The sequence below is a fragment of the Uloborus diversus genome, chromosome 10, assembly GCF_026930045.1.
Source record: "Uloborus diversus isolate 005 chromosome 10, Udiv.v.3.1, whole genome shotgun sequence".
NCBI classification, from domain to species: Eukaryota; Metazoa; Arthropoda; class Arachnida; order Araneae; family Uloboridae; genus Uloborus; species Uloborus diversus.
Genome location: NC_072740.1, coordinates 73,694,495 through 73,717,080, shown reverse-complemented (window position 1 = coordinate 73,717,080; position 22,586 = coordinate 73,694,495). Strand labels below are relative to the sequence as shown.

The following is a 22,586-nucleotide window of genomic DNA, read 5'->3' as shown; positions in this document are numbered from 1 at the left end:
AGCCTATCTGTGTCTTCTGGTGTCAAAAGAGATCAATTGCAGAAAAATGCACTACATCCTATACAACTTTTAAATACATTTAACAGATTTCCTTGTGAAAGAGATTTTAAAAAGTAATTTAAACGGAGATAACCGTTAGGAAATTTGAAGTAATGGGCATGGTAGCATTGGATTATACCATCGAGAAAGGATAAAATAGAGGGAGTGAAGACTTTCATTCGTAAAGCAAAGACACCACGTCACGTGATAGATTTTAAAGCGAAGCATTGGAAGAAAACAGGTTTCTTTCCCCAGTTTCACGCAAGATGTGTCAACCATTCGTTGTTATCAAGTCGCGTGACTTGAGATCTTTGCCTAAGCTTTTGCTAAGCTAATGATTGGACTAGCTCCCTCCATTTACTAATTCCTGCTCTAAGAATTAAACCAGGAATATGTTAAAACGAGGATAAGGACTTACCAGAATGCATCTTCAGGTTCGAGAAAGAGCAGACACATACCAACAAGGAAATTCATGCCTTGACAGTAACCTAACGATGGATTATGTACACAGAAAGCTTGCAGAACTTCTTGCATTTTTCTTACCTATTTAAAAAAAATTGAATTTCTGCTTATATGTAGATATTCAATCAGGTTATATCAAAACACAATGATATATTTACATATTGTATTACACATTTGTAGTAAATTTATGGCCTGCCAAATTAACTTAAACTTATGTAAAGCGTTAGTTTAAGTAAAGTATTTACCAAGCAAGTTATATCAAAGTAGAATTACATTAAAATATTTTTTCGCAAACTGGTAGTAAATGGTCTGTCAAATAACTTTCAACCAATATTTGCTCGATATGCGCTAAGAACATGAAACATTTTCAAAAGATAGTAGTAAGATAGGGGGTCACTAATAGTTGAGGCTTCTTTTCGATTTCGTGATAAAGTTGAGTTTGAGTTTCCCTTTGGAAGATTGAAAGCAATAACCTGTCAACATCCAACTAGAGAACATATATTGCCCGTTACCGAGGAAATAAGGGAACATTTCCGGATGTTCCAACAGGACTGCATCCATCCACACAGCTAATAGCATTTGGGAATGATTTTTATGTAATGATGTACATGTAATTCCATAGGTAACTGTTTCTCCTGATTTTAGCCAGATGGAACACGAATCAGGTATAGCTAATTAAAGTAATTTATGAAATGGAAAGTAATGTGACAGAATTTCATAATCAAAAGCTTTAAACCTTTCACAAAAAGGTCAACCAAAACTCAGTAAAATACATAGTCAATCGCGCTCCAATATCGGTCCCATCGGTTGCTCCAAACTTGATCGCGACCGTGTAACTTGTATCAATTAAAAACTCTGGTGCTCTGACTACTAATCTATATTTTTTGTAATTGTTTATGTCATTAATGCAACATCTCAAAAAGGAAAAAGGCAATTTTCTTGAGATAAAATTCCTGTTTCGAAAATATTTTGTTACATAACAAAAATTATTTGTTCTATTTCCAACACAGATATAACTTAGGGTTATTTCGCAGCATTGTTGCCCTTTTTTTTGCATGAAAAACTCAGCTGGCACATCATTTTGAAATCCAGTGTATAGTAGGGCCATTCCAAGGAAAACAGTAATTCTGTCCCTTACGTGACGCTTCATATATTTCATAAAAATAATAATTTCAAAGGATGATGAACAAAATGTTGTTGCTTAAGAAATCACAAACGCATGTGTGACTTCTTAAGCAAAAACTTTCTTCAAAAATTATTTCTTTTTTATGAAATATAGGAACCGTCACGTGCGGGACAGAATGATCATTTTCAATGGAATGGGCCAAAACGTATTTTTTTTTCAATGGTTTAAATAAGTGTTTCTAAACTAATGAGATATGTTTCCTTTACGTTGGAACCATAGCTTTCAAAATCTGCAATTTGTTTCGTTATTGCTGTATTAATAGAGCAAATACATTAGCTTATTCATAAGCAAATTACCATAGGTTGACTTTGGATATCCCGCACGTGACGCATATAAATAAATTTTATTTTAAATAACAAAATTGTTTAATAAAAATTTAATTGTGGCAGGAGTATCTTTGCATCAAATTTAAAGATTAAAAAAATTGCTTACCTCAATTTCATTAAAATATTAACAGATATGACGAAATGTTAATGAATTGAAAGCGTATTTTTGTCCCGCACGTGACGCTGGAATGGCCCAGTAGGTTATTTAATGACTTTCAAAAATATGAAATATTTGAAGAAATATTTTTCTAAAAAGGATATTTTTCTAATGGAGAAATCATTACTTACGCCATCAGCATTTGAATCTGCAAACCGAATGTTGTCAGGCATCGTTCGTAACAAATCCAAGGCGATTTGTCGTTTATGTTGAGATACTCTCTGAAAAACATTCATTTTTTTAATGGTGAGACATATATTTATCACAGAATAAACATATACACTTTTTTTTGACAATTAAAGGTATATTTAGTTAGAAACCAGATTCACTGATTTGCGATTATCAAAAATATATTTAGTATTTAACAAGTTGACAGTCATCGATTTAGATAATTAAATATTCATCACTAGTACAAAAAAAAGGAAAAAAAAAGCATGATCATTGCTTTTCGGTCATATTTTCTGCGCTTTGACACAAATGATTCCAGATTTTTAAACATACCTAACCTTGATAAATCTTTTAGAAAACTCTATAACAAATAAATTTTCGGTATAGTGCGTATATGCTACTCAAAATAAAAATAAAATAAATGTTGAAAAATCATTTTTCCTGAACAAGATCCACATAATATTTGAGGTACAAAATTCATCTCATTATTTTTCTTTTTATCTCTTTGTATTTTGTTATCACTCGATCATCAAATAAGATTTAAAAGGAAAGAAATGCAAAAAGGCTTTGTGTCCCGGGCAATTCTTCGGAGCTGAATAAATGTTTTGACGAGAAATAACCAATCCGGAAGTCTGCACTACCGGAATGATACGAAAACTTGGGACAAACATAAGTTGCTTTTTTTTCTCACTGAAAATTCTTTTTTTTTTTTTTTGAAAACACAGGAATCAATTCTCATAGATGAACATAAAACACATTACTCCCTTTGGTACTTGTTTTTGCTGCAATATGTTCACAGTATTATTATTATTATTATTATTTCTGAAGTGTGAATCGAAGGTGCGGCACATTGCCTATCTAATTTTGAAGCAGAAAAAATTCCAGTGCCCCATATTACAGTTAAACTTGAAAATTTTGTCATGGATTGAATGCGAGAGGAAGTTTACTTTCTGAAAAAATAAAACAACATTATTTTTTGTTTTTAATTGGAAGTGTTTGGAAAATTTTTTCTGTGACTTAAATTATCACTTTTCCTAATATTCATCCTTAAGCATTATATTAGTGAAATAACTTAGATCTTTCAGTGTTTTATGTAAAAAGAAAAAAGCATTAAAATAAAAATCCTAGACTCACCTCATCATCTGGAGCTAAACTGCAGAGATAGTTATAGTAATGCGGTCCTTTGTTTTCCATGATGTCATTGACTCTAGATCTGTACAGTACGGCCCATACCCGGCTGCGTAGGTGAGCTGGTATGCCTTTCCGCACCAAATGCTTCAATTCTTTCTGCAAAAGTGCGTTGTAAATATTGTACGAGGCGTGTTTTTAAAGTAAGGTCCTTTTACAATACAAAACGAATGAGTACAGATAGAGCAAAGAAATTTACTGCACAAAAATCTACCACCCTTATGCTATTTTTCGACATTGCTCCCGAAGCATTTGTCATAGCGTGGTACAGGTTTGTGTATACCTATTCGTACAAAGTTGCCGCCTGTGTAGTCAATCATGAGGACTCTTACAAGGCTTTGGCTGGGAGGTTTTTGAACATCCTCTGGTCTGCCCCCACCTCGCTCGCAGCAATTTTCATTTGTTTCGGCATCTTCTGTGGCACAACAGCAATAGTGAGCTCAGTGAACATGTCACTCCGTGGTCAGTGGCGCACACAAAGGAAGGGTCCAGGGGGTCCGCACCCCTCCCATAGGTCCTGCTTTTCCCCCCAAATTAATTTCGATTCTATGTATTTTGTACGTGGAATAATTTCAAACAAAGGTAACACTAATTTCAGTTGTAATAAGTGAAAAAATAAAACCCTCATGTTAAAAGATTTTTAAAAATATTGTGCACTTTTCCTATAAGAATCAGAATGGTGATTATAAATGAGTACAATAATAATCATGTTTTTAGTTTTGTAATTGCAGATTCAAATGAGATTCTATGAACATGAATCCATTTTTTAATTATGAGAAAAGTAAAAGGGTAAATTATTTTGCTCTCCGGTTATTTATTTAAGTAAATATATTTCATTAAACAATGCTACTTATTTATTCAATAGTTTATGTTTTACTGTTTTTCGTTCTCGGTAATCGATAAAATCAAGTCAATATGTTTGTTTGATGGCGTATTGGGATATGATATGAGAATGTAGCTTTTGACCTTGGACCCTCCCCTTGCAAAATTCCTGTGAACGCGCCACAGCCCATGGTTGACTACATAGGCGGCAATTTTCTACGAATAGGTATGCAAAAACCTGTACCACGCTATGGAAAAAGCTTGGAAAATCACCGGAGTAATGTCGAAATATAGCGTAAGGGTGGTAGATTTTTGTGCAATAAATTTCTTTCTGTACTATTCTTTCTGTACTTCTATCTACTAGTCCTTTTTTTATTTCAAAACGGATCTTGCTTTAAAAACGACTTTCATAATAGTTCTCGACAGTAAAGTTTTATAGTAATTAATATTCTTACCATAATTATTACTTTATCACAAATGCATAAAACAGCATGCATACTTTGCTCTTTGCTAAGTATTATAAAATATTATTCGATGTAACCATAGAGTAACAATATAACTAGAGCGCAGGCCAGAGTTAGTCTTCGACTGTAAGGATGAAAGCGATTTTAACCACCACTGTTTGGCAAGCGCTAAGGTGTAATTCTCTGTCAAGCGCGCAAACTTAAAGACAGACTAGAACTTCATCATGATGCAGTGAAAAAAACAAAAGAAAAACAGACACTACTTTAATGGCAATTTTTAAAAATCCGAATTAAATAATGTCAACCGACTAATTGAATTTTTTGTGATTAAGGAACTCAGTCAAGTTTTAAAAATCTGCTTTGTAGGGTAGACCGGGGAACATTTACGAGGATTTTTTTCAATGAATTTTCTATTTCTTATGTTTGAACCTAGGAAATTTTAGGCATTGTGGTTTTATGAGGCAGTTAATGAAGTCCAAATTTGTATATTCAGTTGTTGTTCAGTTTGTGTTTTTAACCGTAAAAAAAAAATTAAAAAAAAAATGTTTTTTTTTGAGTCCAAGTTGGTTACGTAAACTTTACGCATCGAATGGGGCGCGTTCTCGCATAGTAAAACTGATACCAAATAGAATGTGAAATAGACATTTAACCAAATTTAAATATTTTATTTATCTTAAAACACTTTAAAAATAAGAAAATCACAAATGATCAATTAAAGATCATTTTATAGGCTAAACTAAAAGCATAGGACTTATTACTAATGAAAAAAACAGAAACTATCTAGTTATCTTCTTCATCACTGTTAGATTTTACTAACAAAAATGAAGTATTTCTTTTAGCATACTTGTCATGGGACTGCGTTTTGACATCTAAGACGTCGAACCCTGTCTTGTCCTTTTTTCGACTGGTTGTGTGCTTTCAAACAATAGATGCAAGCGCAATTCTCTATTTCGTAAACAGAATTGTTCATTAATTTCCTTTTTAAAAGAGTGTACCAACTTTTCCCTGTCGCAGTTTTCGGTTTCATAATTTTTTCTTTGATATCTTCTATTGCTGCTTCAATAGAAACTTGTAAATTTTAAAGTAATTTCTCCTTTTTGTTCTGTTCTGCCGATTTTGTTTCTTTTCTTTGTAGCTTCTATCGGCTCTTGTCTGAGGGCTTCTTTAATCGGAGTATCAGTTAGGATTGTGAGCCTCCTCCTTTTTTCCTTTCCTAGTTCCTAAGCTTTGGTCCTACTTTTTCAAATAGTCTCAGTTGGAGTAGTCCATATGTGATGACGTGAAAGGCTTACTGGAAAAAATACTTGGATTATTGATATGCCTTTTTATTATTTTGACACCTAATGTGGTTCTGTTTGAACGTAATGTCTTACCATCTTTAAAATAAAGAAAATGTATCAGGGGTTGAATAGTGTATAAAGTTAAAGCTGAACAAGCATGAAGCCATCACTCTGACTGTAAGCTCTATGATACGAATCTTTTACTTAATTAAAAATGAAAGGTTATTTTTAAAAATAAATAATCTGAAAATACTAAAGGTTTGAAACAGTACAGAGCGAAAAAAGCGTCCGATTCCCGTTTAGAAGTAAGACTGAGTAGTAAGATACCCAGTAAGAACGTGCGTAAATGTGCCCCGATGAAAATGCGTAAACGTGCCCCGTCGGCAAGTTTGGATTTATTTTTACCGTGAAAAAAAATTTAATAACTTTTCTGCCCACACAATTACAATTCTCGAAAAAGGGTAAAAATCTGCTATTTTTTTGTGTGTTTAGTTGTTTTTAGCAAATATTATTCATTTACAATAAGCTTCAAAACGTTCAACACAAAATTTACTCGGCTTGGTAGAAAACAGGTTTTTCTATCCGCATGCTAAACCGAAGCTCGACTGATAACCAAAAACTTGTGAGAATATTTGCTAGGGAGCAGCATCAATCTGCTATGACTGTTAAATCTCCAATTATAAATCGTTTTGGAAAAAGGGCTCTGCGTAAACGTACCCAATGTGTAAACGCGCCCTTGTCTACACTATTCATTTTTTTGAAAATTTTCTTTATTCTCTTTTCCAATTTCAATGCTCTGTAATTTATTACTTCCATGTTTCAGAGAGTTATAGTTTATTTTTAATTCAGACTATTTTTAATGATTTTTTTTCAAGGTACGCTTATTATCAGACAAAAATAACACTAATGAGTCGGAAAACTTGAAAATGTATAAATACCAAAAGCAATCATCGTAAGAAATGTGCATGGTTGAAACATTAGAAAAAACACACTATTTGAAATGTTGAAATTGCATATGAAGTTGAATGTTCTAAATTTAGTTGAATATTCTACCAGTTTTATGATTGAAAGCAAAGTTCCTGTAATTCTTTAAACATATCAGTATCAATGATTACTATGTTAAAAAGCGATAAAAAATGCTAATTGCCATATAATAGGGGAAAATATCATGAAATATTATACTATCTGCCAACAAGTAATAAATATTATATTTCACTGAAAAATGATGGATGATAGTAAAAATATCAAACACAATGACTGAGAAAAGGATAGAAATAACGAAAACAATATTTAAGTCACTGAGATGAAGAATAAAAAAACGCATATGCACAATACATTGTAAAGAAAATGTTTCTCATGAATACCAAATTCGAAATTCAAAATTTATGGTCAACTTAACAAATGTGAATTTTGCTTTCGATGCGAAATATGAGTTCGATATAGGGCTTCCAGACTAAAAATCCCTAGCGCAGCATTTTCTGGAAAATACTCGCTCTACGAAAAATCCTGCTAAATCAAATTTAATGACTTGTAAAATGGAACAGCAATGCATAACGCCAAAACGTTGTTACTTTCAATTTATTCTGAAAAATGTATTCATACGCCGGAATTGTGACTAACTTAAAAAAAAAAGTTTCTTTTATATTCCTTGCAGGAGCGGATGGGCCTGCCGCTGCCGGCCCATCCGCTCACTGGCCCATGCGCAGTCCCACCTGTGCGCCCTGAAGCCTGAACGCCTTTTTTTAAATTAATTTTTTTTTTTGTATTTCATTTTTTAGTGTAACTTCCTAATTTTGTCTATTTATTTATTTTTTGCGCTAACAAACCCGTGCGACTCCACTTCGCTTTTTTTCTTTTCTTTAAACCCGTAAACCTATGTATCATCGTTTTTTTTTTTTTTTTTAGCTCTTTGAAGACCAAGGTTGGTGCTCTCTTGCTGGACCCAGTCCGCCTCTGATTCCTTGCATCCCTCCCTAAAACAAATCCATACATATAAAAATGGCTGTATATATTGGTGTGTGAGTATATTATTAATTTAAAATCCACAATTGACGGTCGGACCATTGCAAAATTTGGTGCAGAGGTCCTTTGATGCTCAGGATTTCACACGGGTGTTTTTCTTCCCCCCCGTATGGCGTTCGAACCCTCTTGGGAGAGGGGAGGGGGGAGGTTCGTCAGAAAAACCGCGAAACGATTGTTTACACCTATTAAGAGTGACACTTAAAATACACCGCCAGCTCAGTTATTCCATCCGAGGACTGCAGTTTCGTGCTTTTTAGCACTCATCTGTCCGGAATAGGAATTACCAGAGCTGGAGGCGAGAAATCTCTTAAGGGAGCCAAGAGAGCCAAACAAAGTAGTAGCTAATGTAGAATTAGCACACCAGATGAGTTACCGCAGCAATGGTGCGGTTCAACTCAAACATTGATGGCAAAGCATGGTATTTATGGTATTATGGCAGTGTATTTTAAGTTTCTGCCTTAGCCCTGGCTTTGGGCGGTAACTTACTACAAAATATTAATAGTGATGACTGAGTTTTTGAAAAAAATCCAAAGTGGTCTAAATTTAATCTCATTATTGATTTAGAAATGAGCTTATGGATGAAAAGACATTCAAACACAAGTCTTTCATCCACAAGCTCATTTCTTTTGTATCGAAAAGGGACGTTCATGTAACGAAAAAACACGTGTCTGCAGTAATCTGCAATTTGTGCTATTTAACGTTGTTATTTCTTATTTTACTTTGTAAGCATAAAGATATTTATTGATATTCAAAATCTTAGTATTTCACTTCTCTGATATTTTATGTCTTGTAACAAATGAGATGAAAAGCAATAGATTTTGTTGGCAACTGAAAAAAAAAAAAAAAGAACTAACCGTCGTGGGTAATGCAGGATGATGACGCAGATATTTCTTCCACTGTTGTTGATGTTGTTCATAATGTGGCCCTAATGCTGAATAATGTTGATGAAGTTGCCGGCAAATGTAATGTAATATGAGGCTCTCTTCTCCATAGCTGCGGCGAAATCCTAAAGCATCTACATGCACAAGTCCTCGCGCAAGACTAAAAAGTTTCAAATAAATCATTTAAGTCATATGTATCAAATATATAAAAAAAATCTAAAATAACGAAGTCTGCAAGCATATTCAGCATTGAAACTATATGTGAACAGAAATAGAGTATACTGAAGTAATACTATGAGTTTAAGGGAGAAATGTTAACTATCAACAAACCACATTAGCATAGCACTTAACTTTATAGTTGCTTTAAAATATTTTCACGAAAGGAAATTAGTTTAAACATTTTTCTCTTTAAATACGTACTTTCATCATTCTCAAGTAATTTTTTAGCATTAGTTTTATTAAAATAGAAAATATAATAGATTTTATGTAAAGAATCACTACGAAAACGCTAAATTAGAATATTTCATGGCTCTATTTACCCGTACATAGCAAATGCGTTTTCAAAAATGGAATTTGTTTTAAATAAAGTTTGCAAAATATTTTAAAAATAGCAAAGCTACAAAAATAAATAAGGGATATACCAAAAAAAAAAAAATTAGTGGTGTTCCATTTGCTCCAAAAGTGAAAACATTTTGCAACGACTTCGTTAAATTTTGATTCTCTTCAAATAAAAATGAAAACAAATAACAAAAAACAAACTTAAGCACTATAAAAAAAGGCTAAAGTGAAAAAATTAATAAACAGTCCAAATATGTAAAAAAAAAGATACTTAGTGAAAAATTAAATAAAATCAGAATTTGAAAGCAGTCTATTTAAAAAAGAAAAAGCGAATCTGCTTCGGACGGCTCATCCCAATATGTCTACTTTTTTTTTAAATTCATCCGCTGAATATCTTTTCATCTAGTTTAATTGCTTCAATTTGAAACTTGTGTTTCATAAAATACAAAGAAATATCATATCCGTGTGTTGGAAAAATTTAGCGCAAGGTGTTTTGCATAAAATAAGTTACTTAAAACCCAAAAAAAGAGGCAGATTTAGGGACTGAGTACATATAAATGCATGTTATGGCGTAAATAATGCAAGTAGAGAACTACAGTTTAGTTTTTTGATGACTTCGAGGGAACTGTTTCAAGAAATGTTCCACAACTTAATGTTTTATTTACGATTCTTTTGGATAACACGAACTAGATTTAAATATTATTAAAACACTTTCTAAATTTAATTTAATTAGAAGTATTTATGTTTTCTTTCGAAGAAATATTTCCAACAAAAGTTAAATATTCTATTATTTCCAAATTTTCGTAACCTAGTTGTAGTACTCTACCGACGATGACATCCAAGTAATGTCAAAAGAATTAGGGTGAAAGTTTTATCGAATAAGGATGTGGAATTGAGAGTTTCAATGTCCTGATACTCAACACACTTTTATTGCACAACTTATAAATGTCTGACTGATCTTACTGGTGAAATTTAGTAGTTTTTAAATTAGTGACAGCGGAAAAAATGCACCAAAGCTAGAAATCATTGCTAGAATCACATTGTTTATTAATCACATTTTTCTTTACCAAGTAGGTAAATCATAATGCATAAAATCTCCCTTCCATAGCAGATTGGATTAAAGGAACTCAGAATTTTGGAAAGCTGTTTCCCTAAATATTATGACGTCTTTTTTAACCCCCATTAAAACCAGCTGTTCATCCTTGAAAATACTTCATTTTTAGCTCTACTACTCTCATGTTTTTTAATTTCCTACACACCCCTTAGTGAAAATAGCATGCATAAAATAAGTAAAAATGAAATAGACGTTCAATAAGTACGAACATTTTATTTAGAAAAACATTAATGAACTTCATTGCTCTGAAATTGATGCTAATCATAAAATAAAAACTCTTCAGTTAGATTCTTTGACATTTAAAACTACAGAAAGTAAAAATTCAAAGAAGGATTTAAACATAAATTGCTTGATTTTACATCATTTAACTATTCATTACATTTCCAGCGATTATTTAATTTGCTCCAATTATAAATGCAAAAAAAAAAAAAAAAGGATTTTAGTGAAATTTTTCTTTTAGTATAAAAATGCGTTATTCCTGAATATCCATGTTTAGCAGCTCTTTTTTTTCCATATTGGAAAATATTAGGGTTCTTGCTTATGATGCTGAATAGGGTACAATCAGAGGAGTTAAGGGGCTTAGAATAAATCCTCCCCCAGGAACTTTTTGTTTAATGCCACGCTCATGTATACTTCATTTTTATAACATTGATTATAATGATTACATTACAAAATCCACTTATGTGTCTTATCACATTTACATACAGATTATCTTTTTTTCTTTCGAAATGATCCTCGCTTTTACGAAAAGTAGGGTTGTGACTTTGCGTCTTATCTTTTTACCCGACTGCGCGTGTGCGACGCAAAGGAGGGTAATGTGTTTATAAGTCTATGCATGTATGTCTGTTCCTATGTGGCGTTCTGCAGGCTGAACGCCTTGATCAATTTTGACAATTCTTACGTCAATCGATTTGTCTTAACCTCGGGAGTGTCACTAAACACATGACAGTAATCAAAATTCACGATATAAACAACCAGTTGCCATATTTTGTCAGTTTGGGATCGGCACACGTTGGGTGTTGCACACTGCGTCGCTCGCTACCTGCGTGCGACAAATGCAGGTAGTTTTCGTAGCCTGAAATTTTTTGTTTACTAAGCTTGCGTTCGACGAACCTCACCGGTTGACCGGTAAGTTACCGGTTACAAACCGCAGCGTTCTATCATATATCTGTTACTTCACCGAGTACCATTTTAAGCTGTTGATTGGTTGATTGGAGCACGTGATCATTAGCTGTCACGTGATTAACTAACCTATCGCTACCGGTCGAGCTCGTCGAACGTAAGCTAAATCTACTAATTGGGGCCTCAGTGGCCGAGTGGTTTAAGCGATTGCTTCTCCCACTTGTGGCGGTGGGTCAAGACACCCTCGCTCCGGATGTACTTTCCTCTCCTTCTGATGAAAATTCTTTCATGTGTTGTTTATATGTATTCTGTACTGTAATAAAAAATATATAATGGGTAACGAAGGCAAGGCACTCAGATTGTAGTCCTCACCAAAATAAACCCGTGCAATAAGCACCAAAAGAAAGAGAGTCTACTAATTCGAAATTTCATCTCTAACATGTTACATTGGTTTTTGCCTTGATTCATGGGACTGAGTTTCGCGACTTGTACTTTCTTGAGAGGCTTTTTTAGTTTTGCGAGAAAGATTTGACTGACGACGTTTCCGATTTCGCGTCATCATGAGTTATACAGGCTGTTTGTATAGCTGTGCTGCGGTTGACTTCAGTTCGCGCATTTTTGCCGAAGGTCAAGCACATGTAGGTTTAAACCGAGTTAGGTCCCTAGAAGGACGAACTATCAGTAGTTTAGACCTCCGCAAGTTACTTAATAATCCTCACGATATAAACTTTGTCAATAAAATGACAAGATTGCGAAATTTGCCGTCTTATGATCATAATAACAAAGCCAATGAAAATTAACTAAAAAGGGTAAAAAAAAAATAATTATTAAATAAAAACAAAAAACCGACTGCGTAAAAGCAAAAAAAAAAAAAAAAAAAAAAAAAAAAAAACTAAAAAGAAAAAAAATGTAAACCCAGTAGTTTAGAATTTTTTTAAGTATTACTGAATAACTATAACTCCATTGAAAGAGTTTTATAATCTATACACACATAAGAAGCATCATAAATTCAAAAGCAGAATCGAAGGATCAACAGTCGGGGCCCATTCAAATTTTACGGGGTTCTTTGAATCAGAAAGGAATGGGAATCGACTGTTGATCCTTCTATTCTGCTTTTGAATTTATGATTTGTCTTATCTGTGTACGGTTATAAAACTATTTCAACGGTATAGTTATTCAGTAGTACTTAATAACATTCTAAACTACTGGGCCTATACATTTTTCTTTTTAGTTTTTTGGTTTTTAAGCAGTCGGGTTTTTTTAATTTTATTGAATAATATTTTTTTATGTGTACTGTCATATTCTAACACGAAGCTGTATTTAATAATATTTTTCGCGGAACTAATATTACATTCAGCTATACATATTGCATTTATAGAATGCAAACATCCTTCAGCAAATAATTTTTCAATAAGCAAAAAAAATGTTATATTGAAATCTCACTTCCTTAAATGCTAAATGTTTTTCAAAGCTTCCAATTCTATGTTGATACACGTTACCGAAAATGATAAAAACTATTTTAAATGTAGCATACCGATGGTTTTGGCTGACATTTAGCTAACTCTACATATTGTCAGAAAAAAAGCATGTTTTCTTATCTTAGTTATTTCAAGCTGCATCAGTGGAAAAAATGAGTAACTCGAAAAGTTGACAGCAAATGGAGTAATTCGTTTAATTCAAACCTGACAAGGTTACAACGTGCTATAAATCAAATATTTTTATTACCCCCTAAAAAGTTACTTATGACGGAGTTACAGTTTACAGCCAAAGCCATTGATATGAAAGTAATGTTACATCCATTTCTTCTGAAACAGATTCTCTTAATGTTTTTCCAACTTGTTGGATCGGCAGATTGTCAAACAGTGGGTTCATATATAACTTCACTATTTTTAAGGGTATAAAAAATAATAACAGTATAAATAGTAATTTCATGAAAATATTATAAAGTTCAAAACTTTTTTTAATGGGGAAGACTTAAAATAGATTTTGGCAAGAGGAAAAAAATGTGACAAAATATTTTTAATTTACTTACTTATCGTAAATGGGTAATGTAGGATTGATTTTTCTGGCTTCTTCTAGTAAAGATAAAACTCTTTCCCTGTGCTAGAAAAAACAATGATTTTGCAAATAAACGTTATAAAATGCAATCACCTTTTCCAAATTTAACAGTGTTTAGGTTTATAATTTAAAGAATAAAACAATATTTTCACGAAATTAAGCATGTGATATGAGTTCATAAGTTAATTATTAAGGTTTTGTAAATTAAGTTTACCTTTAAATTAATTACAATACAAATATTCTTCTGGTATATTCTATTATCTAGACAAAATGTAAACAAGAAATCTTAAAATTAACTAGGTATAATCTAAGAAATATTTATTATAGATATTGTTGAGAAAAATTTAAAACGATAAAACTGCAAGCAAATTCCGTGCAAAAATTTCAGAGTAGTTCGTAATACACCTCATAAAAACTATTCCCAGAAAAAATTGAAATAATAGATGTAATATAAGCAAATGTTCACATTGAAGCCTTTAAGCAGCTCGAAACTTTACTAAAAGAAATTCCCGTATATTACGCAGGAATATTAAAGGAAGTAAGAGTTACGCAGAATATCACTCAAAATAGAGATGTGATGGATCTGACTAAGAAAATAAAAAGCAATGATAATAAGTGCTCATAGAGAGATTTGAAATAAATCTTCAAACGTTGCTTCACCTTTAGTTCAACAAAATAGAGTTTAAAAACGAAATGTGTTTATTTAGTTAATATCCCATTTTGTGTATGAATATTAAACAAAATATTTTGCTGAGTGTGTCATTAGATTTCGAAATTAATGCTTTCGTCATTGTTTATCTCGGACACGATTTTAGGTTTTCGAACTTTAAGATACCTCTTTTGATGCCGCTTGATGTTTATTAACGGCCATGTTTTGAGCTATCAACAGAGAGCACAAGAAAAGCTCCCCGATTTTGCTTCAGATAATTTTTTAAAGCATTAAATTTCAAAGGGTTTAAATGATGTTAAATGAGCATACGTTAGTAGTTACTAGCATAATGCTCGTCTAGCACAAGCATATTTATTGTCATTTTTAGCAGTTGATGGTCAATGCCGTTGGGATATGACTCTATATCAAGGTGTGAATTCAACACTGCACTTTGGAGTCTGTGCTCCGTTTACTTATTAGATACCACATTTTTTGTATAAACATTTGACCAAATACTTTCCTACAGCAAACATTTAATTTCAAAACTCCTTCTTTTGTAGATATTTTTCTCTGATGAGATTGTATGTTTCCAAAAAAGAGAGCTTTGAGGGGGCTCTGGGACTCTTTTGGCAGACATTTTGAGAAACATTTGCATCTTTTTCTGGGTTCAATCAATAGAGGGCAGGTATGGCATGGTATGAAAACTGACAGTTTTCCGTCAGACAATTTGGTACGGAATTAAATTTTTTCTGCATTCAAGTGCTGTGTTACACTAGCATACATACTTCTGAAGCAGTTATTGTGTGGCTTCGATTACTAAATGCTTGACCTTGAACGAGTTCATTTATGTTTGGGTCGAAAGAGGAGAATTTCTAAGATTAACCTTACGCCAATAATCCAGTTCGTTACACAAATCGGCTTATCTTGCTCTTAATTTCAATATATAGATTTGCATAAGCCTAAGCCAAACGGAAGTCAACTTATCAGAACCAGAAAATGCTGCTAGCCTAGCCTTGTCTAGCACAAGAATCTTCGTAATCATTTTGTATTTTCGAATGTCGATGCCTTTGTGATGGAACTCTCTTTTAAAAAGTTATGAATTTCATTTGGAGACCTTGCTTTGTACTACTGAGCATCGTATTAACTCTTAATAAAAGTGATTTACATGCAGGATTGCCAACATCTCCGCAAAATTGACGAAACTCCGCGGATCCGCTATTAAGCTATTTTGCCCTGCATGTTTTCTACGGCCGAACGTTTATAGATGCTTATACTCAAAGATTGAAATAGTGTTTAAAGCTCTTACATTAATTTAAAAATAATTATTTTTATACTAGTACTAAAAATGATTATTAAAGCTCAAAGACAACTTTAGATAAGTGGTTTTAGTCATTTTTATTGTTTTTTATGCAAAATACCGAACTGCTCAGCAAAATTTTAAATTGCTTCTCAAAATTACCATACATGCTCCTCAAATTGTTCTTCCAAGGTTGGCAACCCTGTACACGTCATCATACACCATTCTCTTAAGGGCTGTCCATAAATGATCTCACACCTTTTTTCCACCATATTCAACTCCAACCCCTCTTGTTACAAAGTGTCACAGTTCTCTTTTTCCTTTCCCTTGTCACATGCACCGCAATATTACATTTTCATATTGTTATAAAAATGCGTGATGTCACACTTCTTGTTAACCCCTCCCTCCCCCTTGTCACACTTTAGCAAAACCCATTCCCCCTCAAAGCGTGACATCATTTATGGAGGACTCTTTAGTAGTTGTTGATGATCAGATTCAAACTAGTCAACTGTTAAAAAAATCTATACATTGGCAAATGTCTGTTTACCCTGTTTCCTCCATAATGATACACTTCCATGATTTCTGGTCCATCGGAATTATTTATGCGTAGGGATGACTGCATTAGAAAGACGTAGTCCCTTTTTAGTTGATCCACTTCCGCCTCAAGCAGTCGCATCTGTCTAAAAGAGAAGTGACAAGTCATTGTCAATAGTGCCATTTTGTGCTACAAGGGTGCAAAAATTCAGAAGTCAAATGTCAACACTTGAAACAGTAAAAGAAGAATTATCAGGAAACGATAAAAAAAATGACATTAAATAATAAGTTGTTCAAAATCACCATCACGTCAAACTTAAAATTTGTATAAAGACTGAATAAACAAATATAATAAATTTATGTTTCGAACAAGTTTCCAGAACATTATATTCATGCTTCAAATGAATTAATTTGATCTCTTCAAAAAGAAAGTTTCTTAAGATTAAAGAATAGCAGGACACAATGCTGTTCCATACTCGCACACAGTTGAAATAACATAAAACAACTTAGTTCTACAACTCTTTTCGTTTTTCCACCAAAATATTTCTTTACTACAACTTTCACTTTCATAAAAGCTCCGTGATGTTAACTATAATGATGGAACTATAATCACTTGTTTTCAGCAAACGAAGTGTAGTAAATAATTGTTGTTGTTGACATTACAATTTCGCTTATCCTAATTAAAAAATTCAATTTCTTTCCATTTCAAACCTACTTGCATAAAACTCATCAGAACATTTTAAATCATTTACAAACTTCACTAAAACAACGAAAGCCATTTTTTAAAAAACAAAGCTGATTAATGAGCTGTGCAATTAAAGTCACTTCATAATGTTAGGATAAACCTTTTATAGAACAGCAAATCTTCCGGAAACACATACGCTTCACGTGTTTTCTTTTTGAAATATCTCAAAAAAAAAAAAAAAAAAAAAAAAAAAAAAAATAAATTTGTAAGTCAGTTTCACTAGCATTGTCTTAAGAAACATTCCTTAATTAGGTTTACAACTTCGTGGGCTGAATTGAAATCTTTTTAAGAACGTAAAGTAAAACTTCTACCGGATAATGTAAAGCAAGAGATAGCACACATAAAAACAATAAAGCATTCAACATCTCTTTTCACTCTACATTTTTAAAATGCAAAAAGGGCGTTTGTTTATCTAAGATGATACTCTGAAAAAGATCTAAAGCTAGGAGCTTAGTTTTTTGCTTATATACTTGCTAATTAAATGAGTATGTTGTTTTAAGCATTAAATTCGCCAGTGATCGTTTTACTTTCTATGACGCATTTGAAAGACGTCTGGTATTATTTTTCTAAAAAACAAAAGAGTAGTCTAGTATTTCTTGCCATTTAGATTAAATTTATCTCAGACTGAATAAAAGTAGAAATCTTTTACACAAAGGCAATTGAAAAACATTTAAGTTTTAGCGGAATTTAAATGAGAAAGGTTAGGGAAAAGCCTTCATTTATATAATTATTAACTAATTGATCGCATGGGTATTAATTAAACCTAAAGCCATTTTAAGGATTATAATTAAATGAAAGTTGTGAACTATTAACACAAGTATGTATACAAGATAATTAAGCCATAATTTGATAACCGATCTGTTTCAAAATTAAAATACCGAGTCAATAACATTATAAATTATACTTAAAACGGTTCTAAAGTTTTATCCATTGGCTATGACCTCTAGCCAACCAACATAACTGCTAAAAAGTAAAAATATGCACGTAAAAAATTTGTTTAGATTTATTACTCCTCTAATACATTAGATTGCTTGGGTGAAAGAAAAAACTACGTGCTGTCTGTAATACATTAGGTAATTCGAGAAGGGGGAGGGGGACGGGGGTTGCATAGTCTTCCTTTCGTATGATGTACTGGGTGGTTATTAAATAAGCATCTCTATTTGGAGCTCTTTATAGCTTGAAGGAATAATCCCAATTAAACAAAAATCGTTACAAAAACATTTGCACCCATCACCGACAGATGTCGCCTTCATCGTATATAATGAGTAATACAAGAACAAACAATTGAAACAAAAAACCGGATAATATGCCTAATTTATTCCAAAATGTTACAGATAGGTTATATTTGCGCATGATGATGCTGAATAAGTTCAGGTTCTACAAGTCCACTTAGCTAGATGTCACAATCCACGCAGTCCGCAACATGCTCAATGCGGAATGTTATGCATCAGGCGTGATGTTTTGCACGCGTTGCGTTATGTGATCTTTTAGGTCATTGAGTTTCGCGACATCTCCACGGTACACATAAAATTTAGGCACCTCCGAAGTCGAAAACCTCATAGCGTCAGATCAGGGGATCAAGTTGGTCACGCAAAATGAAAATAACAGCTTATCCTATCATTTGTAAAATGCTGCAGTAACAAATCTTGTACTGCTCTCCCATTGTGGGACACAGCTCTATCTTGCATAAAAAGTTTCAGACGGATACTGTCTTTACTGCGGTTGAGGAGCTACGAATGTCTGCAGCATGTGCAGGTACGGTTGTGAGTAAGCAAACATGTTACAGGTCCTGTTATCCGTAATTCGTCAAAAGAATAAGTACCCAAAATTAAAATTTGGGAATACGGACCAAGCAGAAATAACTGCTCCTTGATTTTTCTCAAGATTAAAAGTAATTAAAACTGGCAACATTCTCTGTTGGAGACTTCGGAGCCACCTGTTGGCGATTGCGGAAAAATTTATCATTATTCCATTCTTCTTTCTCCTTCTTAATGAGTAAATATACCAAATATTCCTTCAAGATACAGACATTTCCAAGGACAGATAACGTATAAGCACCCGTATAGTTTAAATAAAGTCTAAAGTTTTACATTAAGTAAAGTGATGATATATAGAAATACAGATAAATAACACACATTCTAAAATGGTGTAATCCTTATTCAAAACAAATGCTTCTTTGGTTAAAAAAAAGCCTATTTTTGGGAACTTGCTTTTTATTTTTCTTTTTAAATTAGGATGTAAATAAAACCAGAAAAAGTTCAAACCTCTTAATTTCTCGTGACTACACCAAATATTACCCATACAAAAATGCAGTGCTAAAAGCCCAACCTTTCCTAGCTTTTCCTAGCCCAACCTCAAAGTCTATGGTGATCCATGTCTTAGTAAAAAAAACCATTAAATTTTTTTTTCTTACGAATGCATCACGTAGTGCTGCGAATTTGAATCACTTCAAGATTCTACCATTTTAAGATGTATTGAGTGGTAAAACACACATTTTTCCAAACTTTAATCTTTTAGAGCACTGTTTGAGTTATACATAAATTGTTATTGCTTATTTTTTTACCCTCATACTATCATCATCTTTCGAAATATAGTTTCAAAGCCTATGCATCATTAAAATATAAAAATGAAATCCCTATTTTAACAACATAGTAAAAGCTTCTTTTAGTCCTCTACATACTTCAGTCACAGAACAATGACTTTTTCATTCCGTTCTAGAGTTATCTCTTTACACAAATTATTGTTGAAATTAAGAATTACAACATCACATCCAATACACGTTTTTATTTGTTATTTTAAACACGACAAGGAAGTAAGATAATACATCCACTTTTTGTTCAAAGATTAATTCACACCTGAAGAAAAAGAAAAAAAAATCTTACTCACTGGTGCTTATGATCTGTGTTCTTCTTTTCCTGTTGTAGCATTTTTGACAGTTTTAATACTTCTTCGTTTAAAAATCTGTTATGATTCTGCAAAATTCTGCTTTTTTCTTGGAGACTGCTGCCGCTACCTTTGTGCACTGGAGACTTCCTGTTTTGAGAAAATATAAAATGACATCATGAATATTGATAGATTGTTTTACTTTTTATCTGTCAGAAAATGTATCCTTCGTAACCATGACGAGTAAAAAAATAACTTAGCTAACTTACTTCGGGGATACAGATTGCATTAAAAATTTAAGAATGAAACATGAAATTTTTGAGCATGCCTGTCAAAAAGAGCATTACGCTGAGCCAAGGTTTTAGTCTTTTAAACTTCGCGTTAAATCCGTAACTTTTATAAAGAATGTCTTTTTGTTAAACTCGTATATTCTTAGGTACTTCTACTAACTTATAGCATACAGGTATTTGCAATAAGTTATTGCATTATTGATGTATTTTTGATTCAGCAATTAGCATAATTAACGGACTATGGTTCTTAAAGACCCAAAAACTAATGAGAAAGCAAATAAAAATGCTAAAAATATTCATGAAAACAAAAAATGCACTTAAAAAAAAAAACTATCATGACATAAGATTATCAACCAAAAGCAATAGTTGCTTTTTAAAATTACAATTGTATTAATCTTTACTAAGATAAATTGATACAATAGATTTCTATTAAAGTTTGAAAAAAAAAATGTCGTAAGATCAAAAAAAAAAAAAAAAAAAAAAATAAATAAATAAATAAATAAATAAATAAATAAAATAAAATAAAATAAATAAATAAATAAAGCAGACCGAAAAACTATATTGATACCTGACATTTTTTCCTTAAATTTTAAAATGCTTCAAAATATATCTTTAATAAAATTACAAAAAGACATAATTGCTTTGGATTGCTAAATGCTTTTTGATATTTTCAAATGAAAAAATGTGTCTGAAAGAATAGCGAGACCTCGGATGAAAAAAACTTTTATATACAAAGAAGCTATTTCAAAATCTAAAAATGTGATTGGTGCATATTTAAAGAAAACCAACTCACTTAGGAACAACTCTTTCACAATTTTAAAAGTTGCAGCTATCCATTTAAGACAGATTTCGTTCGCGTTTGGAAACCGTAATCCTCCAAAACCTAGCTTAACTAGACTTGATCAAGTACTATGCGTTTGGCTTTACAGCAGTTGCAATGCCACTGCAGTAAGAGTTCATTTACAGATATTTAACACGCCTCGCAAAGCAACATAGAAAGAACCGCATAAGGAGCAATTAAATCCTATCAGATGTTTATTCAACAACTTCAACCAAATTGGGTACATTTTTACATTTAGTCGAAGACTGTTTTACTTAAGCTAAGGAAAATACAAAAAATATATTTTTGTTTTATACGTTATAGGTTTTGATATTGTACAAAAGCGCAGAAGCGTGATGGGCCATTCCACGGAAAACGGTCATTTCGTCCCGCACGTGACGCGTCACATATTTCATTAAAAATAATACTTTAAAATATTCATGAACAAATTTTTTCTGCTTAACAAATTGCATACTTATGTGCGATTTCATAAGCGAAAAATCTCGATATTACCCTTAAAATTATTAATTTTTAATGAAATATAGGAACCGTCACGTGCGGGACAAAGGATTGAATTTTCGTGGAATGGCCCTGATACACATTTCACTAAATTAAGACATTAAAAAAAAAAACTTATATATATATATATATATATATATATATATATAAGAATCTCTAGAATTGAATAGTTTTTATCTAAAATAACGAAAACATAGTGCATTGCAAGAAATAAAAACTAAAAAAAAACGGACCTATTGCAGTTTATTTTTCTACTTATTACTATTTCCTTTTACCAGTTTGAATTCCAGAATTATTATCTACGTTTTGTTGGTTAATAGCCTTAATTTTAAGTGGTGAACTTAAATGTGCTGGAAATTACATTTATTCGTATTTAAGTACACTAGAAATACAGAGTTTGTTCACACAAATTTATTACCACCATCATGTCCATATGAATAAAGAAAGGAATTAGCGTCCTAGTCTTGAAAGTTTTCGAATTTAGAAAATATTAATTAGTTAAAATGCATAAATAGTCAGTTACAGGCATATTTTTTATTTTCCCATAAAAAATGGTCAGAGTTACCTATATCCCGTGAAATAAGAAGCAAACCTCTTCACTTGCGACTTTGGACAAAATTTTCAAACTGCTTTATCGCTGGATTTTTTTTTTTTTTTTTTTTTTTTTTGCTTCAGCGTTTTGAAAAAAAAAAAAAAAAATTAATCCCCCCCCCCCCAAATGCCTACATTGAAAATGGGAATTTTTTTTGGCTGTTAACAGTATCATAGAGTAATAAATTTTCTGAAAAGTAGAGCTTCCACTTTTGAGTTTAATAGGTTTTAGAAGCATTTGCAAAGTGAAGGCTTTTCAGAAACTCTATATGTAAAGTAAACCTGGATTTTAAAAACTAAATTGAAAGTGTCGTTTGTTCTTTAGTTATTATGTAAAACCTTGAATTTTCAAGTCGACAGTTACATACAGTTCCTGACAAACTTATTTTTCAAATGTCTCTACAAACGTTG

The 22,586-nt window shown here is 32.2% G+C and overlaps 1 protein-coding gene across 1 annotated transcript in view; it reads right to left on the bottom strand.

Moving 5' to 3' along the window:
* The window catches only part of LOC129231535 (uncharacterized), a 242,663-nt gene that overhangs the window by 159,291 nt on the left and 60,786 nt on the right, over positions 1-22,586 (bottom strand). The window contains exons 5-11 of the mRNA XM_054865877.1: positions 19,959-20,105; positions 16,341-16,473; positions 13,822-13,892; positions 8,969-9,155; positions 3,473-3,625; positions 2,302-2,391; positions 458-582 (exon numbers count right to left, since the gene is read on the bottom strand). Of these exons, the coding sequence (XP_054721852.1) occupies positions 458-582; positions 2,302-2,391; positions 3,473-3,625; positions 8,969-9,155; positions 13,822-13,892; positions 16,341-16,473; positions 19,959-20,105 (906 nt within the window). The remainder of the gene's footprint in view (positions 1-457; positions 583-2,301; positions 2,392-3,472; positions 3,626-8,968; positions 9,156-13,821; positions 13,893-16,340; positions 16,474-19,958; positions 20,106-22,586) is intronic.